The sequence below is a fragment of the Chroicocephalus ridibundus genome, chromosome 8, assembly GCF_963924245.1.
Source record: "Chroicocephalus ridibundus chromosome 8, bChrRid1.1, whole genome shotgun sequence".
NCBI lineage: Eukaryota > Metazoa > Chordata > Aves > Charadriiformes > Laridae > Chroicocephalus > Chroicocephalus ridibundus.
The window spans coordinates 31,422,021-31,439,044 of NC_086291.1; the positions used below are offsets into that span (position 1 = coordinate 31,422,021).

General features: G+C 50.3%; 2 protein-coding genes across 11 annotated transcripts in view; one reads left to right on the forward strand and one right to left on the reverse strand.

Moving 5' to 3' along the window:
- PACS2 (phosphofurin acidic cluster sorting protein 2) overlaps positions 1–6,842 on the reverse strand; it is an 84,385-nt gene extending 77,543 nt beyond the window's left edge. For all 10 annotated transcript variants that reach the window (XM_063343016.1, XM_063343010.1, XM_063343009.1 and 7 more), the window contains exon 1: positions 6,637–6,842. In XM_063343016.1, coding sequence (XP_063199086.1) covers positions 6,637–6,764 — 128 coding nt within the window. In that variant the 5' untranslated portion in view covers positions 6,765–6,842. The remainder of the gene's footprint in view (positions 1–6,636) is intronic.
- A 291-nt stretch (positions 6,843–7,133) lies between these two features.
- On the forward strand, positions 7,134–15,375 carry SEC22B (SEC22 homolog B, vesicle trafficking protein). The gene is made up of 5 exons (XM_063344795.1): positions 7,134–7,289; positions 7,510–7,619; positions 12,311–12,471; positions 12,800–12,946; positions 13,338–15,375. Exons 1-5 carry the CDS (start codon positions 7,215–7,217, stop codon positions 13,490–13,492), a joined length of 648 nt encoding a protein of 215 aa, XP_063200865.1. The 5' UTR covers positions 7,134–7,214; the 3' UTR covers positions 13,493–15,375.
- The last annotated feature ends 1,649 nt before the right edge of the window (positions 15,376–17,024 follow it).

Here is a 17,024-nt window from a genome sequence, read left to right on the forward strand (position 1 = left end):
TAGGATCCATTCGGACTAGAACTCCCCTAGCACTGTTCAGGAGGTGGCATTCTTCGACCAAGCAAGGACACACAGATGTCACATCTGGAGCCACAGGAGGACCATATAGGTTAGGAAATTAATATTGCTGGCTTGCAGGGAGGTATAAACACAGGAAAAATAAAAGAGAGTGACCAGTTCCTGCCCTGAGGCTCCCCGCTCCCCCTCGTCCTCCTGCTCCCCAACTTCCCAGGGAAACAGGGCAGTTCTCAAGGAGCATGAGGGGCCCAGAGGAATTTCACTCTCTTTAGTAGAGTCAATGGAAAGGCGAAGGCTAATGGAGGACCTGGCAATACAGAGTCATTTGGCAGACAGCCACCAATTCCATAGGAAATACCCTCCCTAGAAGGTCACCATAACGGTGGCAAAATTTGGCCCAAAAGAATTAGAAAAAGCTGCCAAGATGTGACGCAAATAAAGCCAGTGAGCAGGCCAGCTTCCTGCGCGAGGCCAAAACACGAAGTGCTCTTGGAAAAAGAAAGATTAAGGGTTGCAAGGAACATAATGGCCCCTTGTAACAGCTGAGTTGTTGCTTTTCTTTCCTTGGCAGAAAAGAGCGATGTTTTGTTGCTGGTTGATTAATCTATTATGCAAATCATTTCATAGCTAATTTGATACAGCCACAAGCTTGCCACAGCAATCATCCACACGCTCAGAGCTGACGAAAGGTGGAGTATCAACAGCTCCATTTGATAGAGCTTTTGTTTCCTGGACAAGCAGCTGCAGCGTCGCCTCCTGCCACGCAGGGCTGCAGGAGCACGGGCCAGACCTGCCAGGGAACACAAGGTGAAGGTCCCTTGGGCACCCTCGCTTGGTGGAAGGCAAGGAAAGAGGCCCTTCAAAAGAGCAGCCCTTTCCTTCCACTCCCATCGCCCTTCTGCACTGGGCATGTGCAAAGCATCCAGATGAAAATCATGTACAACTGCATCCAGAGACCTTTCGCTAGCAGTTTTGAGATTTTACGACTTTTTCAGAACTGTTCTCGACATGCACAAGCTTCACCTTGTGTCAGCTAAAAGACGACTCAAAATAGATCTAACTGGAAGTTTGACTCCGACAAACCACTCAGCCTCTAGACAATTTTTTTTCCACTGAATACAAGAGTCTAAATTATATTCAGTGATATTGCACAAAATGACAAATTTAGTAACTGCTGTGATAGGATTTACATGGGGATCACTTGATCTTGCCCGAAGTAATGTTATTTTGGTCTTGATCTCTTCCACGAAGACTAAGGAGGAGAAATAGGATCTCCTGGCTCTAAGAATAAAGGGGTTGGTTTGGGCCACTGCGCTTTATCCCAAGCATTTAATCTCCATTGCTCACTTGTGGACGCATTTCCTCATGCATCTCAAATATTCAACATGGCCTTAGCAGTTTTTTTTAAAGCCTATCCTGTGCGCTCACTTGTATTCAATTTCCTTCAGCAGTAAAATGTTAGGCATTCCATGCTATTCAAACAAAGTCAAAACAAAGCCTCCAAATAAGCACTTCTGAAAGGTACCTAGTCATCTGAGTAATTAGACATTTTCCTAGTTCCAAACGTACTGAAAATCTACGGTCAGCTCCCGATGAACATGCAAGCAGCTATCCTAACAAACAAGAGTTCTCTCCTAAATGTTAGCATACCAATAGATCAGGAGGTTAAGACACATTTAAATTAACATCTCTCCCTACCTGAATTAATCAGCGGTTTTAATTATGTAGCATCACCTGATCATAAATATTACTCTAGCAAGTTGTCCACCTTTCTCTGCCAATACAGCATGTAGTTGTCATTGCTTGAGCCAGGCCAGAATATGCTCCCACTGGGCAAGAGAAGTTCCCATTCCCAGCATAGGCACGCATCCTTCACACCAAGAGGCAAAGCCTCTCCCTTCCAAGTGCGTTCGCAGCAAACCCTCACGAAGAACAGCCATCCACGGGGCTTCACACAGGTCACAACCCCCTCAGCACTTGGCTGGGACAGGGAATTAACACCAGGCAAGGGTGCAAACATGCAGACTCCTGGAGTGGCTCCATGCCCCAGCAGTCCTCACTGTGTCCCTCCTGGTCACACATCCATCCTGTCACCTTTACATGCTCGCAGAGCCCTCTGCAAATCACTGCAACTCATTAACCTACAGGAAACTGACAGCAAGACAGATCAGCGGAAGAAGACGGGAGCTGGCACAGTGAGAGGAGCACGTAGCCCAGAGCATGACCAAACTGTTAGGATCCATTCAGCTGCTGTGAATCCGCACCCTCACCCCAATCAGTATCCACTGCCCCTGGGGATGTCCGCACCAGGGCTGGTGTGGAAGTCCACGTGCTGCAAAGCCATCCCACAGCACACTGAGCAGTAACATCCCCACACCAGCAGCCTCCCGTTCCAGCCTGGGTGATGCACATGCATTCCCTTCATGTTTCCTCACCCAGCAGGCAAGCAAAAGAGGTGAGCTGAAATGTGAAATGCACAGGCAGTACCTGGTCAACAACCTCAGATCTCCAGCACCATGTTTTCCCAGGTCTGTTCCACAGGCTTCCTTTGTATCTCCAAGGCACAGCAGGTCACACCTGCTCCATGAGCAGTTCGGTCTCGATACATTCAGCTTCACTCAACAGTTCAAAGCTTAGCAGGAACTTTTTCAAGTATGTGACAATTAAGGCAGGAGCCTAAAACAAAACCTATTCTGAATGGGAGCACTGACCCTCGCCTTCTCTTGCTCCAGCAGACCTCTTTCCAACAAAACTTTCCCCACAAGACCACTCTTCCTGTGGACAGCATCCCCATGGTGCTGCCTCCTCACGAGGCTCCTTCAAGATGGGACGGTGTTGCATCATGCTGTTCGCACCCACAGCTTGATCAAGAGGTTGGAAAGGAAAAAAAAACCCAAACCATAAAATCCACAAATAATTCTTAATTTTTCAGTGAGGGAACTGAGGGAAAAAGTGTTGATTCTCTCGCAGACATGCAGCAAGAAGGTGGCATGGCTTTTACAGGTGGCAGGGAGAACTTTACGTAATGTAACTTTCCTCAAAGGAAAATATTTCAACGCACAGAAGAAAGAAACAGCAGAAAAAGGTAGGCATCTTTCCCTTCTGGTATGTAGTGGTTACGCCCAGATAGCGAGACAGTTTGAGTCACATTTCTGGGATGACTAAAAGAAAGTACTTGCATTTCAGAAGCACCATGGTCAAAACCCCCAGGAGCTACATGTGCTGAAGAAAGAAATCAGAAAATCATTTCTGCAAATGGCAGAAGAGAAAGGGAGACCAGCACAAGTGCAAAACACCATCTAACCTTGTGTTTCACTCAAAACACACAATTGCAGAACAATACTATGACTCTTCACTATTATTCTTCGCTAAGTTTAGACACAGCCTTTTCACACAAGGAAACTCCACGGGTGCACCAAGGCAGCCTTCCAGATTCTACTGACACCCCTCCCACCCCAAGCTAAATGGGCTTTCAGTAAATCACCCGCCAAAGAAGAGTGCATTGAAGAGCAGTGCTTTGGAGATCTGCCTCCTACGGTCCAGTTCTCAGTCATCATCTGGGAAGCGTGCACCACATCCGCATGAGGCCCTCCACCTCAACACCCACCCACACAATTTAGGGCAACGCAGGTGCAGCCCGCTCCAGGCACTGCTTCCACCCAGCCCCTCCTGCTCCAGCTCACTGTAGAGAAATGGTTTAGAAATGTGGTAAGATGTATTGCACCAAAAAGAAAAGAGAAGGAAACAACACTCCCTCCCCAAACACATACCCCTCTTCCATGAATCCTCTGACTTTCTGCCAAGTTCAAACCTCTTCTCAACTAGGAAGGCCTGTCCTGTCACCAGAAACCCAGAGAGGAACTTGTAACTGGTGGAAATCTCAGAAGAGACCAAGGCAGTTCCACAGTACTGGACCACACACCAAGGCCCACTCTTCTCTTCTCCACATCCTCCCTTTCATGTCCCAACAGATGTCTACTTGAATAAAAAGCTCATTTGGAATATTGTTTCCCCCACAGAACAGTTTTCATCCCAGTCTCTCTCACTTAAACATAAAGAATCTTAAATGCCAGTGTGACACAGGAAAAATCATTACAATAGGAAGTTAAGATCCATAGGCAGCAGTGTAACTTAAAGGTTTTCAATCTCCTGCCCTCTCTGGCAGAGAGGTTTCTTGCAAAGCCTCTAATGAAATGCAAAGCATGGACCCAACGTAGCACCACGAGACATGATGTTAAATGATTAGAAACAACAGAATGGAGCATCCAGGATCTGCACTCCCGTCGCTGCTACAGAATTCAGTGTCTGCCCAGCACACGCAGCACAGCATACACCTCACCGTGCAATCAGACCCACATCCCTGCAGGAGCTGCAGCCTCAGCTGCTCCCTGACTTCACTTCAGATTAACAAAAATCACTCGGCACCCACAGCTACAGCTGCAGACCTGCCATACCTTGCACCCCATACGCAGCCCTTGCATGCTTGTCCAGCCCACGTGGGGCAGTCCACATCCAGCCAGGCCGTGGAAAGACCTGCTCATTCGGTCAGCAGCAGTGGATGTGGCAGATGAATGTCCACTTATTCCCCCAGGTTCTAGGGGAAAAGGGGACTCGGGAACAGCAGGGCAACAACAGGGCTGAAACCAGAGGGACCCACCGCTACACACAAACTATGCTCCTAGAAGGTCCGAATTGCCCCAGTTCTCCCACGGATGCCTCAGGCCCCAGGGCATGCAATCTGAGCACTTACACCAGCCCCTGCCTCGCCGCTTGTTTCAGCAACTCCAAAATTTCTCCCTCAAGCCACATTTCTGCCTCACCTGCCCAGATACCCCCATGTTGTTTGCAGCACACAGATTCTTCCAGGCACCTCTATCAGCTGCCTACAATCTGCTGCCCACCGCAATTCAAGCACCCAGGACCCACCCTAAATGCCAAGTCCTGTGCAGATGCACCCCCATCCCCTACCACATCAAGGCAGGGCCAGCGTCCTTACACTGCATTTTCTGGTCATCTACAGATTTGCAAACAAGCAAGCTATGTTGTGAGCTTGTTTGCAGATCTGCAAGTATCAGCACAAATGATAATGCAGAACTAAAAGTCCTTGACAGCAATGGATATTTGTTTTTTTATTTCGGTTTAACAGTCACTGTTATGAGTGGATGAGATGGAAACCCAACCGCCTTCCTGCAGTTGAGGGTGCAATGGAGAACAGTTTTCAAAACGGCATTACAAGACGGCCTCTGTGTCCCCTGTACAACGCCAGGGTCAATGCGAATTGCACTGGAATCTGGTGCAAAAATCAAAAGTGCACCTTCCATACAGGCAACTCCTTCCACAGCAAAGGGACTCCTCGAAGAAGGGCACGTTCCGCTTGGTGCTAGCCCCCTTCCGAGTCCTCCCGCTGCAGAGAAGAAAGGCTAAACAAGACACAAGCGGAGAAAGTTGCTGCCCAACAGATACTCCCAGGTGCTGTCCGCACAGATAAGCTGTTAGAAACCAAGATCATCCGCAATTGCAGGACTTGGGTTTTCTTCTACCCCTTCCTATCTTCCTGCCCATGATGTCAAAGCACTATGACTGTGGGTAATGTTTAAGCTAAGATAGTTACTAGTCCCGTGAGCAAGCTTCTAGCTCCACAAGACAGGGGCATGGCCATCAAGTCAAATCTGCTATCGGGATGGCACAGAAGACAGAGGGATTGGGGGGTTTGTAAAGCCTGCAAAGCTTTACATTCCTGCGAGGTCAGCTCGATGACTCTGTTCCCTTTTTTTCTCTCACTTGCTGCGTCCCCGTTAAAAAAATAAAAAGAGAAAGAGAAGCGCATCAAAGATTCCTCTTCGGCGCGCTTAAACCCTCAAAGGCGTTCTGTTATAGCCAGACTTGCAAAGCGCAAATTTTATAAAAAGCGATCCCTTCCCATGCGGGCTAAAAAAAGCACAGATGGGGATGCATCCACGTGTTTATCTACACACAGACCAGAGACAGGGCAAGACTCGGGACTGGGAGCGGGCATCAGTTTTCCTTCTGTTGGTTTTTCACCACCGAGAGAAGAAAAACCGATGCCCACCCCGAGGCACCTGACATGGGGCGTCTGTCAGGCAAAGCCCCCTCATTAACAGGACAGCCCGGACGGGACGGTGGGAAACGGGGAGCACAACCGGGTGTGAGAAGGAGCCGGACACCACAAACCCTGCCACCAACACCAGGGTTTTTTGGGATACACTCATACACATGGGGGCGGGGGGGGCGGGAGGGACACCATAGGGCGACCCCCTCACAGACCTGGTGCAGATGGCGGCAGCAGCCACCCCCCTCTTTCTAGGGTCAGGGGGTCCCCTGTACCCGCAAAACCCACTGAAGGGGTATGGGGACCCCGCCCGTCTCTGTGGTAACGGTGAGGGATGGGAACACCCCAAAACGGAGAGAGGGGACCCTGAAATTGAGGGAAGGAGAGCAAAGCTGAGGGGAAAGCGGGGGTGAGGGAGCAGCCCCCGGGGCTCCGCGGCTGGGCGCGGGCCCTCCGACCCGCGGGGTCCCGCGGGTCGGAGGGCCCGCGCCCAGCCGCGGAGCCCCGGGAGCTGCCGGCTTGAGGGGAAGGGTCCGCCCGTCTTTTACCTGGGGACGCAGCTGGGGCTGGAACCGTCGATCTCCCAGGTAGCGAAGAGGTTCATAGGCACGGGCCGCCCCAGGGCCCCGGTACCGCCGGGGAAACTGAGGCGGCTCCGTTCCGCCGCCGCCGCCATGGCTGCCGGCCTGGCGCGCGCCCACCGGGCCCGCCGCCGCCGCCTGCGCCGCTGCCCCGCCCCGGCGGGGAGGGGGTGTGTCACGTGTGAGTGGGGGCGTGGCCTAGAGGGGCGGGACTAAATCACGGCGGGGGGGCGGAGCCATTAGTTAAGGGCGGATGTTGGGGCGTGGCTAAAGCGCATATGGGCGTGGCTACAGCGAGGGGGCGTGTGGCTGCTGAGGGGGCGTGGCCAAGGCGTCACCGCCCCCCGTTCCGTGTTGCCGCCCGGCCCCATTTGCCGTCGCGCGGCCGGAAGTATACCGGGACGGACCGGATGTTGGAGCGGATGTTGCGGGAGCGGTTTCCGGCCAGCTCCGTGGCAGGGGCAGGGGCAAGGCGGCGGCGGGGCTGAGGGGCGGCGGCGGCGGAGGAGGCGGAGGGCGGGCGGGCAGGCCGGCCGGCCGCAGAGATGGTGCTGCTCACGATGATCGCCCGCGTGGCGGACGGGCTCCCGCTGGCCGCCTCCATGCAGGAAGACGAGCAGGTGAGGCCGGTGGGAGTGGGGTCTGGGCCCGGCGTGTGGGTGAGGAGCCGGGTCCCCGCACCCCCTCTTCTGACAGGTTCGCCGGTGGGAGGTGTGGAGCGGCGTCGGTGCTGCTGGGGGCGGCTGCTCCTCCTCGGGTCTCCCTCCCCGGCGCCCCCGTACCTGCGGCTGGTGTTTCTCCGGTAGCAGCCGCCCCCAACGGCCTGTCCTCCCTTCTCAGTCAGGCCGCGATCTGCAGCAGTACCAAAGTCAAGCGAAGCAGCTCTTCCGCAAGCTGAACGAGCAGTCCCCCACGAGGTGCACTCTGGAAGCAGGAGCCATGGCTTTCCAGTAAGTATCTGGGGGCATAATGGAGGAACGGGCTTTGGCCGCCGTGGAAATAAGTGAAGGCAGTCCTGGGTCGGGGAGGATTTGTTAGAAATTGGGCTATGCTGGAGAGAGGGTGAGTTATTCAGCTGTCTGCCTTGCTAGCTAAAGTGTAATAGCTGCCGGAAGGGGAGAGCGTGGCAGTTGTTACTTCTTGGCACTACTGTCTGGCACTTGTTTTTTCAGCCGGGTTCATGGTTCTGCCTTTGCTGAAGATCATGTAGGTTCTATTCCCTTTAAGGTTTTTCCTGTTTGTTTGTACCCTCTAAGATACCTGTCTTCTGTACCCTCTGTGTCTTGTTTTTTTTAAAAAAGAGATATCCATGATAAAAACAGTCTGGCGGTATCACTGCGAGCTCGTCTTGCACAAGAATTTCCTCTCTGCGTATCCCATGAGAGTGTACCTTTTCATGCGTTAGCTTCACGTGTAGAAGCACTTGGAGCATCTTTGAATTATTTTTTTTATTATTTCCTTAATATGTGACGCTTTTTTCTCATCTTGTAAATTCAGTCTTATTGTTGCCATATGTTGGGTGTGTTTAATTCATTTCCTAAACTGTTCGCAAACTCTCAACTTAAAAGCACTTTTGGCTTTCTCCAGTAGCTCACTAACAAGGGAACTTGAATTTAAAATAGTGAAAACTTACAGAGAGTGCAGGTCAGACAGACTTATTCCCTAATTAATAGCAAGGCAACTGGAAAAGCAAGTAAATTTCCTTGAGAAAAGGAAACGCTTCTTTACAGGACACATAAGTACTTAGCAGAGTAATGGTTGAGAATTTAATCAAGCCCAAGATCTTGTCAAGAATCAGGATTATGCTGTTAACAGAGTCTCTGCTGTTAGGAGTCTCTGAGATCAGGTGTCGTGTGAGATCACCGAGGCAGAATTGTGCAGTTTTGCCAGTGATGTGCAAAGACTTACATGTTTGGCACCACTTCTGCTGTGCCAGCAGCAGCGGGATCCCTCTCGATTCCCCAGCCCTGGTGAGTGGGTCTGTGTTTACAGCCGGGTTAGTGGGAGTTGGCGTTTGAGTGCAGGGCAAGGTTGGCTTTAGGTTTCTGCTTCTATAACAAGGGTCCTTTAGCAAATCTTCTGCCCTGACCCTTTCTTCAGAGAAAGCAACATGAAAAGACAGGAACAGCAGTTTTTTGGAAGGGCAACCTTTGGCAAAAGCCATGAGTTTTTGAGGGCAACTTTTGTTGTGGTTGACTTACTTGTCATTGTGATAAGGTTTTTAAATCTTTTTTTTCTTGGCTGCTGGTTGCCTTTGATAGGGAGTTATAGTGGTCAGAGGACGGCCCTGATTAAAGTAGTCTGGCCATCCCTATCTCCTATCGGGTTTGGGTTGTAGAGTTAACCGCACAGTCCTGTTCTGCATCGTCGTCTTTGTAGAAGTTAAAACTTTCTATAATTTGAAAACTCTCATTTTGAACATTTCCATGGCACTGCAGGGGTGTAGCTGTGACTGGCAGTGAAGTCTTGGAAAAGAGTCTGCGTAGATACCAGTAAATCCCTTCTTGCGTTGCTTCCATGACGCAAACAGAGCGATGTCTGGGAGGGCTGCGCCACTTGCAGTGCCCAGGAAATCAAAGCCTCTTAACAGTGGCTGTAATGTCACCTGGTCTGACAAGGTGGGAGGACTTGGGCGAGCTCGTGTTTTGACATCTGTCTCAAAGAAACAGGCAGGTTACCCGGCTGGCAGATAAGCAGGGAAAGGAGCGTTCCTCTGTGTTGCCTTAGTCCCTAGACAGGTTCCACAGGCAATTGACAGTGGCTGCTGCAAAGGACTCAAGTGCTGCCTCTCTTAAGATGAGACATTAAGGCAGGACCTATGTGAAAAGAAGAATGCTCTCAGATCAAAAAATCTGCTGTGATAAGAGTACAAGAAGAGTAGGAAATGGGGGAGTTTGAGATTTAGTCTAAAATAATGCTGACTGATGACCATGCTGTTCGTTAATGTAGCGTGTCTTTCTTTTCTGCCAAATCAGAGCTCTGACTGACTGCTGAGGGCAGCACAAAGCAGGATAGAGCATTTTGTGGTGAGAGGGTACAAGTGTGGCTGAGGATATTGCTGAACTTGCTGAGGTGGTGTTGGACGTTTTTTACTTGATGAGTGCAGAGAAAGGCCTAGTCTTGCCGAAATGTGAAGCGTAAACTACAACTGCTGAAGTGATTTCTGTTTAATGTAATGTTCAAACTTTGGCTCCAAAAGCCGTGTCACCCTGTCAGCTCCAGCACTCGGTGTACGCGGCTGTGCAGGTACAGAAACACCAATGGAGTCTGCTGTGCTGTCAGTCGGTGGTTGACCTTTGGCTGGTGAATGGCTGAACTGGCTCTTACCTGTCGTGTTGAAAACAACCCTTGACCTTTGCCACTCTTACCAGGATAAAGCTTTTCTCTCTCAAAATGATCCAAGGTCATTATAAGAAACCTACTGGTGATATTCAGCGTGCAGAAATCCGGAGTGCAGAAGTTAGCAGTGGCAAATGGCATTGTCTGCCCCTTGTGTACGTACACTGCCGAGCTGTCGGCGCCATCAGGTGCTGTGCTGAAGCTCAGAGGCATACACAGAATGTAAAACCGAAGCCCAGCCGTGCAGGAACTCTGCTCTGATGTTGAGCTGAGGTTGGCAAAAGTCTCTGAATCCGGGACAGAATGATGTGTCCTTGCCGTCTGTGGTGCTGGCAGGTTGACTTTAAATCCGACACATCTAACATCACATCAGGGGAAAAGCAAGTGGGAAACAGAGCTGAAGAGCTCCAGGCAGGACCAGCTGGCCCCAGCAGAGATAACAGAGATGGGTGATGTTCCTCCGACTGCTCTCATCTTGAGCATGCTGCTCTGGCTCTCAGGGAATACTGTCAGAATTCCTATCTGATGCAAGTTTTGCTTATTTCAAAAGACTTTTCAAGTTATAGCTGTTTGTGACAGCAGCTAAATCAAGCTCCAAGTGAGGATTTGTAGCAACTCCGAGCTGTCAGGCAGGTCTCTGAGGGCGAGGGAAGAGCAGGAGCATGATGTACTGTAGGATTAGTCTTACGCATGGATGCAGTCCAAGCTGAGGGACACAAAAAGGAATAAAAGCATGGGCCTGTGGGGATGCGCTTGGAGAATGGATTATAATAAGTGGAGTTTCTTGCTTCTGTTTGGGTGGATCGGTTGTTATTTGAAGGCTGGCAGGATTCGCACATATAGAGGTGGGAGAAATGGATACTCCTGAGCCCAGAAACAAGTTGAGGATGGTTAATTCAAAGTCCTTGGACCTGTTGGAGTATCTGGAAAAACAGTGTTGGGGGGAGTTGTTTTGTAAGCCTGAAGTGGCTATTAACAAAATTTTAAGCTACTTATTTAATTACAGTGCCCTTGTGACTGGGTCAATTCTTTAATACACCGTTAATCTTTGTGCTAACTAGACTGCTACATAATGGTATTATGTAGAAAGTCAAAGGAAGGTAATATAAAAGTAGTGTTTAAATTCCACCCTGAATATTATAGACAAACATTCAATAGTGTATCTGGGGCTATTGACCACCCCCACTCCCTTGGTTTTGGTGGAAATGTTGTTGCCTTTATTTTTCTGTTGTCTAAATGAGGAGGGAAACATAGTTGGGAATGTGCACCATCAGAAAAGTCGTAGTGAAGCCTAAATAATATCAAGATTGGTTCTATCTTATCCCTTATTTCAGTAGGCTTTTTAGCTGAGTTACAATGTAAGGTCCTTCTCAGTGCTGGTGGAGGCACTGGAGCTCACACTGAAACAAGGCCAGCACTAAGCCTCTTGCAAAGAAATACAAAGTAGATGCAACGGGGATGGGGTGGTGGGAGGAGGAGGAGAGGACCTCTCTGCGCGTTCAACTGTGGAACAAACCAAACAGCTTACAGAGCAAGAGCAGCTGCTGTTACAATGTATGTTTTGGAAGGCTTAACTTCGCAGACAGAGCTGGTAGCACAGTCATCCTTACCCATGGCAAACCTGTAGGGGAAGTCACCAGAACCCATCTAGCACCAATATTTTGCTCCAGCTGCCTTGAGGACCTGCATGTGGCTAGCCACTCCCCACCAACAGGCTGGTGTTGGTGCGGTAAGGAGATAGCCAGCCCTCCAAAACGGAAAGCGGGAGCTGGCAGTCACTGGGTGGCTTTTTAGTACCCTGTCACCAAATTCTCGTCCATGTCCTAATCTCAGGGCAGAGCTTCCCGTTTATGGGCCTCAGGTACTTGGCTGTGCTGCGTTGTCTTAGAGCTGCGTTGGCCACCTTACCCTCTACTTTGCTGACAAACTTTGTAGTGCTTCCCTCCTCCTGACTGAAGGAGGGAGGGTGTCCTCCCTTTTTTACTCCAAAATTATAACTCTTTTGTTGCTGGTATTTTGTTAAGATAATGCTACTCATAGTCCAACTTTTGTTCCAGTGAAGTCAAAGTTCAGGGCTGTTGGCACGGGTGTAGGGTCTGAGGCTACAAGAAAATATATATTTAGGTAAAGAAAAAATAAGCCCTTACTTTGTAGAAAGGCTTATACCCAATCCAGACATGGCAAACTGGAAGTCCCTGAACCCAGTTCTCATTGCTTTATAGGAATAAAGGTATGCAGAGTGGTGTTTGATAGGATAGATTCAAAAATTGACGGATTAATGCTCTGTCTGCTCTTCTTCTAGCTACATCATTGAGAAAGGAGTGTGTTACTTGGTCCTGTGTGAAGCTGGATTCCCCAAGAAACTGGCCTTTGCATACCTGGAAGATTTGCATTCAGAGTTTGATGAGCAGCACGGCAAGAAGGTGCCAACGGTGTCCAGGCCCTATTCCTTCATCGAATTTGGTGAGGTCCCTCTCCTTGTGGCTAGCTAGGAAACTACTTGCTGGGGGGGAGCAGCAGCCGCAGGACCCTTTCCAGCTTGGCCTGTGGAATTGACAGTTCAGCCTCTTCTTGGCACTAGAGAAATGGGTGTTTTGAGCAAAAGAATAGAGCAAGTATAGTGGTAGGGAAATGCTAAATGTCCTTTGATTCATATTTCCTGCTTTAAATCTCTTTGCCTTGCTCCAGTGAGTATTTGCATGCAGTCTGCTGGCTGTCTCAGCAATGCTCCCAACTCCTTCAGCAGCCTGTGTTAGGTGAGATTCCCTCTGATAGCCTCATCTCATTCCAGATACCTACATCCAGAAAACCAAGAAGCTCTACATTGATAGCCGGGCGAGGAGGAACCTGGGCTCCATCAACACAGAGCTGCAAGATGTGCAGAGGATTATGGTGGCCAACATCGAGGAAGTCTTACAGCGAGGAGAGGCACTTTCAGGTGCAGGCAATGGACAATATTTGGCATAGGGCTCCTCGTCCCCTCGATCAGCTGGGTGGGTAGAGTATACCGGAGGGAAAGGCTTGCTAATCCCTGAGCCTCCTGAGAAAAGCAACGGACTCTGTAGGTGTTTCAGTTGTATCGGTTGCATCCTGAAGCACCTGGCAGGTACCGGTGCTTCTTTTGGGTGAGACCAGCATCTCACCAGTGTGGGTGGCTCTCATCCAGCAGGACCAGCACTGGAGCACTGCAGATACACACAGGGCATGCTGCCATGTGGAACTGCTGCGCTTCCAGCTGCTCTGGAGAAACCTGTATGGTTAATGTAACATTTGGGGAACTTCTGGTTGGGTTAATCTTGATTAACTTCTCTCCCCTTTCCCTTTAACAGCTCTTGATTCCAAGGCCAACAACTTGTCCAGTTTGTCCAAGAAGTACCGTCAGGACGCAAAGTATCTGAACATGCGTTCCACTTATGCCAAGCTCGCGGCCGTAGCTGTGTTCTTTATCATGTTGATCGTTTATGTGAGGTTCTGGTGGCTGTGAGCCGGTCACGGAAGAGGGAAAGCCGGTAGCCTGGCAGGTGTATGTGTGCAGGACACTGTTCATGGGGGATGTGCATTAGAATCCACACAGGACCATCACCTTTACGGGAATGTCCTGAAATTGTTAGGTGACACCTGACTACTACATCTCTTAGCGAAGCCTAACAGTAAGTGTAAAGGCTTGTTGACTACAGGCTTTTCCTCTGAGGCAGTTTGCACTAGGGTACTGCAGGGTTTGGCCTCCCGGGGTTCTGCCCCCCTCCCCTGGGCGGGGGGACACTCTGGGAACAGTCAATCAGTGCGGTTTCACATAATCACATACGTCCTCCTGTTGAGTAGCTCTAGTGGGAACTGGACTCTAATGAACATTCCTTGTGTTGGCAATGTTTGCTTTTTTTAGAATCTGGGTCTGCAGTTATTTTTCTTTTTTTTTGTTTTTTTGGTTTTTTTTTTCCAGACAAGACTCCCCTGTTTGAAGGCAAATACCGCACTGTACATATAATAGCTTTCACCTCTGTCAGAATAGCTGTTGTTGAGTTTTCTGTGTCTGACATCTTGGCTTGTTACACTTTAAATTGCTTTAGGAAGAAATGGATGTTAAACTATGCCTTAAAATACTTTCTGTCTAGTACTAGGAGGGGCAATGAAAGGCTTCGATATTACCAATTCCTACAAAATTAAACTACAGGTTTGTAAGTGTCCTCTTGCCGTCTCCTGACAGCTGTGTGTGAGGGTTAAGTTTCCATGTGAACAGGGTGTGTAATTCAAGTGCTGTTGGGACGGGCACAGTGCAAACTGTGTCGGCACTCTGTGTTTTTCCCTTCTATCTGCAGATTCACTACGTTATTTCCTTCCTTTTTATAACCGTTATTTCCTTCCAAAACGTGTCAAAACTGCCAGCGTTTCATCTCTGGGATGCTTGTTTTCTTTCTCCCTCCTTCCCTCACCAAAAACAACCAAAAAAAACAAAACTCTGAATGTTGTTGTGAAGAAAAGGCAGTGTTTTCTTAACGAACACTTTAAATTTACATGAAGGATTCAAAAGGATAACTTTAAAGACAGTGGAATCCTTTGGAAACACCACCTTTTTTTCCCCGTGGTCACCCTCTCCCTACCTCACTTGGGAAGTTGAAACTGTAGGTGAAGAAAAACTCATGATGGGGCAATAGTATATAGCTTCTTCTTTCTCGTGGGCCAATCTGTATATTCCCAGTGTAATGTGATGATTTTTTTTTTTTGGTCCACCTGTGCTAAGAATAACATTTTATCAGTCAGCTTTTGTTTTTATTTAAAAAAAAAAAAAAAGAGAAAAATCTCACAGCTGAGGCACTCTTCTGCACTCGTTTCTGCCACTTGGTAGGAAGCAGGCAGTGTCACTGAAGGAAGTTTCAGGACTCCCCAGCACCTTTAACAAGCACATAATCTTGTGTCGTTCTGCAAGTATGAACTGTGACCTGGAAGTTTTTCCTGCCACTGGGTAGGAAAGAGGGAACCGTTATCCTGTCTGGGAACGCTCCTCGGCTCGGCACTGTGTTGGACCGGCAGGGAAGCAGTTAGCAGTCGTCCCCCAATAAACCTAGCAAATCTGATCTGCCGTGTAGTCTAAAATCATCTGCTTTCTGCGTGATGCCTCCAAGTGTTACTTTATAGATTGCTTTATTATTATCATTAGTTTTAATCCTTTTAAGTGGTGTCCCTAACAGGTGAATGTCCCAGTGATGTAGGTCTGTGTAACGTAGGTGCCAAAGGTGAGCACACACTGACCTGATGTGGATTGTCGTGATTGAGGGGAGTGACGATTCTGCAGCGAAGGGCAGCTCAGGGACCAGTTGCCTCCTGCAGCCCCAGTGTCAGCAGTGAAATAAACGCTTCTGAAAAATACCCTCTGCGGCGTGAACTTTCCCATGTCTTGTTTCTGTGACCTCGGGGTTTGTTTTCATTCTTTCACAGGATGGCCAGGGTTGGAAGGGACCTCTGGAGATCACCCAGTCCATGCCCCTGTCAGAGCAGGGTCACCCAGAGCAGGTGGCACAGGAACGCGTCCAGGCGGGTTTGGAATGTCTCCAGAGACGGAGACTCCACCACCTCTCTGGGCAGCCTGTGCCAGGGCTCTGCCACCCTCAAAGGAAAGAAGTTCCTCCTCACGTTGAGATGGAGCTCCCTGTGGTCAAGTTTGTGCCCGTTACCCCTTGTCCTGTCGCTGGGCACCACTGAGAAGAGCCTGGCCCCATCCTCCTGACACCCCCCCTTTCAGTATTAATAAGCGGTGATAAGATCCCCTGCCAGTTGTCTTTTTTCCAGACAAAAAAGGTTTCCAGGGACACAAGAGGGGAAAGGCCCCATAGCTGAAGCCACCTGGGCTAAGGGCTCCTTTTTGGAAGCAGAACTAGTTGGAAAAAAAACTCGTTTGGCCATTCTCTGGCAACAAGATGGTACTTTGGTCGTAAGAGGGGTCTCTGCCTGTTGGATGCAGGCAAGCAGCCTCCTCAGCGTGGGCAGAGCCTCGTGGGCACTTGGGCAGGTTTTTATGGGGATGGTTCTGTGGTGATGCTTGTTCACGTGGGGCACGCATGAAACAGAACAAACCGGGAGTGGGGTTTGTGTCCCCTGGAGTGTAAAAATGCTGTTGCCTAAGGAGAAAGGCAAGGAAGACAACACAGGGCTCCAGGGAGTGCTTCACAAGCAACTCCCTCGCTGTGCTCGAAATAGTAAGTCCCTTTTCCACCCTCGCACAGGGCAGAGGCCCTGGTGATGTTCTGTGCGAGGGAGGTGTAGGCTGGGGGTTGTCTGCACCTCCTCGGCAGCCAGGCCTGAGGTTAGTTGCTCCTGACGGGCTGCTCAGGGCAGGGGGGAGGAGAAGCCATGGCTGGTTTCTCCATGCGTCAGCCGACAGCTTGCGAGCACCCGGTGGCTCAGGGAGGTGGCTCCCTGCCCCGGCGTGCAGCAGTAGTGGTGAGTGTTGGGTTGTGGGTGACCATGGTGGGTGGCTGCTGCTCACTCGGGTGCTGGGAGAAGCCCAGAGGTGGCCCCGAAGCTGCTGCCTGCAGATGGCAGTGCCCGCATGAAGCTGGTACCTGCACGGAGCCATGCCCAGTGCTGGGGAGCCCAAGGCGGCTCTTCCTGAGGGCTCCCCCGCCTCGTTCCAATGCCCTGGTGTCCCCAAAGACCCGCAGCCTCGCTGGGCATGGGCTGCATCCCCAAGAACCCAGGGATCTGTCTGCCAGGGCTCCCGGGCCGTGCCATGAAGGCTGTGCCGCCTGGCCTCGTCCTGTCACGCCGCCGGGGCACTGCCGCTGGGCTGGAGGGTGACGCTTCCCAGCAGGGCCTGAGTCACCTCCTACCCAACGCCTATCTCATGGCTCTTTCCGAGCAGCCCCTCTGCCTCTGCAGGCTCTGGAGCAGCCTTTGCCTGCTGGGTCCCCCCGACAGGTGTCCCCGCGGTCTCTGTGACTTGTCCCCTCATCCCGGCGGAGGCTGAGGATTTCTGTCCCGCGCCCGGCATGTGTGGAGCAGAGCGGGAAGCATGACCGGGG